At 40.1% G+C, this 8,442-nt stretch overlaps 1 protein-coding gene across 1 annotated transcript; it reads left to right on the top strand.

Annotated features, from left to right (window-relative positions):
• Positions 1-1,982: 1,982 nt before the first annotated feature.
• LOC132157782 (HORMA domain-containing protein 1-like) lies at positions 1,983-5,636 on the top strand. Its single transcript, XM_059567067.1, has 15 exons — positions 1,983-2,121; positions 2,272-2,322; positions 2,501-2,645; positions 2,726-2,786; positions 2,871-2,907; positions 3,044-3,064; positions 3,200-3,226; positions 3,361-3,428; positions 3,596-3,747; positions 4,197-4,354; positions 4,454-4,543; positions 4,649-4,700; positions 4,811-4,878; positions 4,982-5,062; positions 5,330-5,636. The coding sequence occupies exons 2-15, from the start codon at positions 2,290-2,292 to the stop codon at positions 5,414-5,416; spliced, it is 1,080 nt and encodes a 359-aa protein (XP_059423050.1). The 5' UTR covers positions 1,983-2,121; positions 2,272-2,289; the 3' UTR covers positions 5,417-5,636.
• Positions 5,637-8,442: the final 2,806 nt, after the last annotated feature.

Genomic DNA, 8,442 nt, shown 5'->3' with positions numbered 1-8,442 from the left:
TATCCATGGCAGGATTTAATCCAGCAAGATAAACATCGGGCCACGCCGCTAGCGAGAACGAGGTAGCTGTGTGAGCCGTCATAAACTGCCCGTCTTTGTCAGCCTCTTGTGCCGTCCCTCAAACTTTGAAGGCTGGATTGTGCAGAGTGTCTGAGGGGGCACTCAAGTGATAGCTCAATCCAATGATGCTCGAGGTGCCTTTGCTGCGAGACAGTTAATGTTAGAGCATGGGGACTGCAGTGAGAGGGTTGGATGTGCATTAGCAGTCCAACAGCACTCTCTAGTGGAGGGCACAGTCCCTGACGAACAGGAAGGGAAGCGCATGCGTCAAAGTCGCTGCGTTTCGTTGTGTATAATCCTGAAGCGTATCCACGGCAGGAATTAATCCAACGAGATAAAGATTGGGCCACGCCGCTAGCTAGAACGCGGCAGCTGTGTGAGCCGTCATAAACTGGCCGTCTTTGTCAGCCTCTTGTGCCGTCCCTCAAACTCTGAAGGCTGGATTGTGCAGAGTGTCTGAGGGGCCGCTCAAGTGATAGCTCAATTCAATGATGCTCGAGGTGCCTTTGCTGCGAGACAGTCAATGTTAGAGCGTGGGGATTGAGGACGAGAGGCTTTTGCCGTCCAACTCAGGTTTTTGTAATGTCAGCGAGATTATCCAAGATGGCGCTCGACCGTTAACATCTCCGTCATAGAACGGTTGACTGCTCGGGCAGTATGTTTGGTAGCACTTAGCGCCAAATCTGTTGCCCCCGCAGCTTTTTCACAGCCTCCGGTAATATCTTTCTCGTTATGAACCGCCATAAAGTGAAGTAAATTTGCCGAGATTAGACGCGACTCGACGTGACTCGGCACGCCTTCGACAAGACTTTAGGCCGCAGCCGAGTTCGGCGCGATCCTTTCGGCTAGAGAGTTCGTCCACAACGGCATCACTGTATAACAGCAGTCCGCCATGTCAGCAATGGTGGCGAAACCCGCGGCGTTCGTGACGTGCGCTGATTAAGGCTGCTTCCAGGACCTCGAAACCTCTTGGTGGAGGTCCGTGAGGAAGGGTAGCGGCTCACCGGGGGGGGGGGGTAGTTTATCCACCACGCGGGTAACCACATTCAACAGCTCACTGAGGAAGGGGAGGCGCATTTCTCCTGTCCGCTCGGAGGGAGAGAACCATGTGCCATGTGCCAGCCAGAGCCTACTCTGAGTCCGAAGCCGCGGTGGACAAACATAGTTTGTAAAAGCAAATCTGCTGATTAACACACTCGAGTGGGGGAGAGCGAGCAAAGTGGAAAAAACTCCAGCGCATCACTGTATTCATAGTCCAAGCCGCACACATCTCCCCAAACCACCACCTCGTGCGGCGCCTCGGCGACCGCAGAAGCGTAACGGTGGGGGTCAAACGCGAGGCGACCTATAGAAAATACACTCCAGAGTGCAGAACTGTAGCCGCAGGCTATCACGAAGAGAACATGTAGAGAGGCTGCTAAACGAACCTCTCATGAGTGCCTCCCCGTGATAAACCCATTATATGGCTCTTACCTTTCGTTGACTCATCGCGTCCGCGAAGAGGAGTTGAACACTGCTCGAAGAAAAAACCGCTGAGAACGTGAGATGGTTTCCTTAGGGCACAGACGATTCGCTTTCCTGAAGCAAATTAAATCTGAGCGAAATAGCGCGCGGCACTCAGGTATACGATGCGTACGCATGCGTAGGGCGGTGCCAAGCGCTATTTGGCCAATAGGATTGGCGGGATGGTATAGGGCTTCAGACATTCATCACACCGAGAGGTGTTCCCATACTGTGACGTCACCGCAGCATCGAAGTGACCTATGAAAGGGAACTATAATTTTATATGCCAATCCAGAATTTTTTATTTTTATTTTGTTTCCTTCTTGTTGGAGTGTATTTATATCTCGCTTCCCTGTGTTTTTGTATGATTGTAAAAGTTTTTTTTTTTTTTGCAATAAAAAAAGAGAGAGACTCGCGTACTCGATCGTATGACGCGCGCGATCGACTGACTGACGGTTAAAAGTTGGTTGAGACGGAACAACGTAATTATCGCTTAATAGTATATTTGCCATTATTTTATGGTTTAACCGTCCATCAGAGTCACCGAATATTTTTACTATAAACTTTATCTGGTAAGAGAATTATATTATTTCAATATCTATGTGCTTTTGAGTAACTGAAAATCGACCGCCTTTGTTCGAATACCAAAGGCAGTAACGTTAACGTTAACTGAAAATTGCTCATTATATTTGCTGTTGCTAATTTTACGAGTTTGTTACAGTCATCATGCCTTGTGAACAGAAATTGCGCCCTGTTCAGGTAACGTTAAAGATTTGTTTGTTTGTTTTTTCACATCCAGCACAATAATGTGTGACGTAAATTTACCTTTAGCTTGTCCAGGCTTTTGCTAGCCTGTCCGTTAGCTGTAACACACATTTAACTATGTTTCTTACTGAATGTATGTGTGTGTGTGTGTGTGTGTGTGTGTGTGTTTCAGAGCTGTCAGATGCTGCCAGATGTGGTGTCCACCGAACAACAGTCACTGGTGCTTGTGAAGAAACTTTTAGCCATCGCAGTCTCAAGCATCACTTACCTCAGAGGTCTTTTCCCAGAAAAGGCCTATGGACACAAATATGTTGGAGGTAAAAGTGATACATTAGAGTGGAAACGTTACAGGTAACAGAAATCCTGATCAACTTAATTTCTTTCTTTCTTTTCACAGAGCTGAAAGTCCTAATACTGCGAGAGCAAAGCTGTCATGGTGCTCAGCAGATTGTGCAGTGGTAGTATTCCCTTAATAAAGTACATTTACATCATTTGGGAGTATAATATGCTGCTTTGAGAGTATCTTACCTTTACTATTTCAGGTTGCAGGGATGTTTTGATGCACTTCAAAAAAGATACGTAAGTCTGTGCTTTTGCCATTTTCTGTATTTTTGTAGATTTTTTAAAATGGGAAATAACCAGTTTAGTAATCAGATATATACTGGTCATCACTCAGTAACCTTTTAACCTTTTGCATCTGCTTTACTTCCAACAGCTGCGCATGGTTCTTCTATCAGTGAGTATTAACAAATGGATTTTAAAACAAACAGTAATCAATTTATAACTAGACTTTACATGCAGAAGTATAGTAGTTAATATGCTGTATCTTATAATACAATTTTTTAAATGAAAATTTTATTTTTACTTGTAGATTTACTGTGATCCAGACAATCCACAGGTGACCAGACACCATGCTTGAATGTTAATTACTGTTTGAATATAATACAATAATAATGAAATCAGTGCATGATGACATTGTTTATTTAAGACTGAATTTCCATTTTTACTTTTCATTTTTTGCTTTTGTTGTAGAAAGTGACTGAATGCTACCAGTTTAAAATCAAGTACACAGAGAACGGACCTCAGATGGACTTTGAGAGGTGGCCTATCTGTCTGAGCAGTTATCAAAACTAGCCCAAAATACATAACTTGTATTTGTATGGAATGTCCTAATAACATTTTTTACAGCATTATTTTTTAATACCATGTGTTTGCATATTGACTATATTAATGTTGCACTTTTGAAAATTATTGTCCGTGTTTCCAGCAAAAATGGGCAGATTGAGAGTAAAATGGCCTGTGACAACACCCAGAAATCCAGTATGCTGCTGGTGCGCAAACTTTACGTGCTGATGCAACATCTCGGCCCGCTGCCTGACAACATCTGCCTCAACATGAAACTCTTCTACTATGATGAGGGTACATTTACGCTTGCTATGTGACACAGACAATTTCAAGGAAAGTGTTTTTTTTTTTTTTTTTTGTTGTATGTAATAAGTTATTGTGGTTAACTTATTATTTATTCAAGTTATTCACACAACATACAGATGCACAAACAAGGGGCTGTAGCTCAAATTTGGTGCATGATGACCTTTAATTTGACCAGCCATATCATATCACGAGAGGAGGGAAAAAGTCCCTTGAGAAATATTTATTTTTCTAATTTATGTTTTTAGCATTTTTCATTTTTACATTCCAATTTAGATAATATAAGTTTATTTTATTAAATAAAATGGATATGAGACAGTTGTATATGGTTATGATTTACTTTTGTACAACAACCCACAATATAATTTGGTTTTCAGCTTTTCATGGCAAAATGTTTGGTGACCTCTGGTATTATGAGTCAGTGTGTATTTGTGTTTCAGTGACCCCTCAGGAGTATCAGCCACCTGGCTTCAAGGACGATGACAATGAGACGCTGTTGTTCGAGAGGGAACCAGTAAATCTGACCATGGGAGAGGTGGTCACACCTTTTCATAGCCTCAGAATGAATGTCACCACTGAGCAAAAGAGACTCGAGACGGTGAGATAAAGAAGCTAGACAATCTACTGATCTGTCTGGAAGAAAATATCAAATCAATGATGTAAAGCAGTGATCAATGTCTTTCATGTGCGTGAACAGTTTGATGAGGAGGAGGTAGTATGTGTGAGCACAAAATGGTCTTTGAACACGTTTGAGGATGGAGTGATGTCTGAGACCTCAGTTCAGCAGGTGGGGCCTTTTGAATAAATAGCAGATATTTTCTCATTTCCTTTTTTGCCTTACCTTTACCAAATGTGAGGATTGATCTCAAAAGATGGATGTTTTTGCTTGCAGGAGTGTACAACAAAGGCGAATGTCATCACTGATGCAGGCATTGAATACTCAGGTGAATATTAGACTCTGCTTTGCCAGTTTAATGAGGTCAGCATGAATCTAAATGAAGGAAACTGCATCCAACTACCACCAACTGTTGCTCATGGTCTGTCACATTTACAGAAACTCAGGAAAACTCACAACAGGGTCACATAAGTTGCAAGGAGGATCTTAATCTAACAAATGCAAAGGTAGTGCTACACAACTCACCACACACACAAGTAAATCACTAGTCTACTTTAATGAACTGTGGATGAGAGGAAGTTGTTTTAAATTATGTGATGCATATTTTAGATGGACAGTCTGGTAAAGAAAACTGCTGACCTTAAGGTGGATGCAAGGAAAACCAGGAGCGGACGCATCCTTGACCCTCACGTAAGACATACACTGCCCATGATCCATACATGTATCTTGTCATTGGTTGGATTTTTATCATGTATTTTGCCAGTATAATCACTAGAATTTTGTTTACAGTTTTAAAATCCAAAATACAATGTGCCATTCTAATGACTCTGTCATGCAATCCGAGCCAGCAACAAATGTAAAATAAAAAATGAGTCACATAAAAGCAGGTTTTTCCAAGTGATCTTGTTTTGATTAACTGTAATTTACCACAACTAAACACTTCCTCTGTCTCTGCAGATCTCTCAGTTAGAGTTCCCGCTAAGCCAAGATCCCCAGCCATCAGCCCCGAAGAGGCGCAAAGTCAGTGTACCTAAAGAACATTGACTTGTACACTCACAGTATTTCTAATACAGCCACACAACAAGCATGCTGTTTATTTGTTTTAGTTTTTTGGATTAATATAGTAGCAGAAATGCATTGTTAAGTTTTATGGTTTAAGGGAATGTGATAACATGAGTGCATAAATGAATTTAGTATTTTGTTATTTATGTTAGTTTTCTATCAGATAAATTTGAAATAGTTATATTTTGCTTTCAGTGGCAGGAAATGTATGGGGTTAGAATTGTTGCATTATTCCAAATAAATAGATTATGATCCACAAATAAATGTAACGAGATTCACAAAAATATATCAAATTCACAAATGAATATAAAGAGTTTCACAAAAAAATTTAAAACTCACAAATAAATAAAATGAGATTTGCAAATAAAAAAAATATATTTACAAATGTGTTTAATGTCACAAACACAACTCTACCTGGTATTTATTTGTGAACCGCTGTCTGTGCATTTGTAAATCACTGCACGCATTTGTGGATCGGTTCCTGTGCATTTGTGGATTTGAAACACTTCTAGCGTCGACGTGCAGATAAATCCACAAATAAGTGGACTCCACCCACCGTTTACTCAAGCCAATCAAATAACGGCCACATTGAGCTGACCAATCGTAGCACGTTATCGCTTCAACCAATCACGTTTTGGCTTACAGCCAGGGGAACTGCGGGAATAGACACCGAACTTGAGACCAACAACAGACAGTCAGGGCATTTCTCAATACCAAGTTCGCAGAGTCTGGACTTCCGTCCTTCCGAGTTTGGACATGCCAAGTTGGACTCAGAAGAACGAACTCTCGAGGACGGGAGGACGCGAGTCCAGTCATTCTACAAATGGAACGGCAGCGTACTTGATAGCTTCACTCAGCATGCATGTTTTACTTGAATTAACTTCTTTTTTATTTTCAATATATTAAATATATTAGTATTAAAAAACTAATATTTACCTACTCTGATTATTTTCACTTTATATTTATAATGAAATTGAATATAATATTAAACGACTGTCTCTTTTTTATTTTAAAAACTATTAAACATTAATATGTGGTTCAGGTAACATTAATACTGTGATTATATTTACGTCGTTCAAAATAAATAAAATATGTGGAAACAACTGCCTCTTTTCATTAAGAACAATCTAGCAATAAACCCACTCAGCTACAATTTAAATAATACGGTTGAAAAGTGTAAATCAATTGTAAATAAGTGTAAATCAAAATGGAACAGCTTAGGATTGCCATTGCAATTGCTATTTATCAAGATGCTGAAGAGGAGGCTGCCGAACGGAGGAGACAAATCCTTCAAAGAAAAGCCAGGATGCAGCGGAGGATGGCGAAGAGACGTGCCATATTAGCATGTCTCTCTAGCATTGTACGTTTTTCTAATTATTCTTTCTTCATAAACTGCCCATATACTTATGTGGACTTAGTTAGGTATATCCAAATGAAAAGTCATAATAAAAATTTATTATAATGTATCATATAGGCACCCTATCAACAGACTACAAAGTACTATCTCACAAAAAGTTATGTAAACTATTGCAGGGATGTAATGAGACAACATTAGATTTTTCAGTATACCAAATAAACTGACAAGTACAATAGGTTTGACAGTTGATAACATTTAAATTAACTAGCTTACACTTCACACACCTTTTATTTGTCTTTGTGGTGCTCAAATAAGTTTATAGTTTATCATCTTTATATAGCTAGGTGCACATCATATTACTGCATTAACACAAACAGGACAATTTAATATCTATAATAATCATATAGGCTACAACTTTTAGACTCTGGGATGAATGTTGTGCTAGAGCTTATCAATAAATGAATGAAACCGAAATAGAGTATAAAGAAATACTTCACGAAAAGAGCAAATGTTAGAGGGAGATTTAATTATGGCAGATTTTAGTAAATTTTAGACAAAATCCTTAAAACAACTGAGTATATAGCTTATATTAAATCCAAAAATATAATAAATACAATGCAACGACAGTACATATAGTAACAACTTTTTAAAAGCAATACATATAACAAATACATAATACAACAAAAGTAAAAACATTCTTAATATATTATCTATATATTTTAACAGGAACAAAGTCCCACTCGCAGGTATTCACAGATCAATGACCAGGTACCAATCCTGGTCAAGTTTTTTTCTGGAGAGGATTTAAAGCCAGCTTTCAGGCTCTCCAGGAACAGCATCAACATGCTGGTACAGATGCTGCCCCGTCAAAAAGCCCATGGATGGAGCCGTGAAATTGAAGTACTTGTTACGGTTTATTGGCTTGCCTGTTGAGCATCCTACAGGGTCACATCAGATGACTTCAGCATGCCACTTTCAACAGTTTGTAGGACTGTTCACAATGTTGTGGAGGAGATGATGACCATCCTCCACAAAATTATTCATTTTCCAAAAGCAGAGGAAATGGATGAGGTGGGGGGCCTTGCTGGCCATGAGGCATTCCGCTGTGCTGCTGGTGCCACATCAGGATTGTTCCTCCTGCAATGCCACAAAAAAGATGCTACATAAATAGAAAGATCTTCCCTTCCATCATTCTACAGGGCACCTGTGATGCTAAAGGCATATTTATAGATGTGTATATTGGCAATCCAGGCTCTGTACAGGATGCCCTTGTGCTGCGCAGATCACCAATGTACCAGCAGGCTTTGTATTCACCAGCTGGATACTATCTTTTGGGAGATGGGGGATACCCTTGCTTGCAGCATCCTATTGCAATCATGACCCCATACCGCCAGCCTGTCGCAAGTAAGAACACTTTTTTTATGTCAGACAGACAGACACACACACGATAAACCAAATTTTTACTGTTATGAATTTGCAATACACTACACATTTTCTACACGATTTTTGATTAACAGGCCAAGTTGAAGCCCGATACAACAGGCATTATGCACAAGCACGGAACATCATCGAGCGCACTTTTGGGATGTTAAAAACTCACTGGCGTGCAATTTTCTTGCGGGCCCTAGAGATCAGGCCACTGTTCGCCCCA

Source organism: Carassius carassius, chromosome 15 (genome assembly GCF_963082965.1).
Source record: "Carassius carassius chromosome 15, fCarCar2.1, whole genome shotgun sequence".
Lineage (NCBI taxonomy): Eukaryota > Metazoa > Chordata > Actinopteri > Cypriniformes > Cyprinidae > Carassius > Carassius carassius.
This window is presented reverse-complemented; position numbering and strand designations above follow the sequence as displayed.

Excerpts from the sequence above, each read along its gene's own strand:
- LOC132157782 (XM_059567067.1), top strand. The coding sequence starts at position 2,290 with ATGCCTTGTGAACAGAAATTGCGCCCTGTTCAG. Across the intron at positions 2,646-2,725 it reads TGGACACAAATATGTTGGAG|AGCTGAAAGTCCTAATACTG; the intron begins GTAAAAGTGATA and ends TTCTTTTCACAG. Across the intron at positions 4,355-4,453 it reads AGCAAAAGAGACTCGAGACG|TTTGATGAGGAGGAGGTAGT; the intron begins GTGAGATAAAGA and ends GTGCGTGAACAG.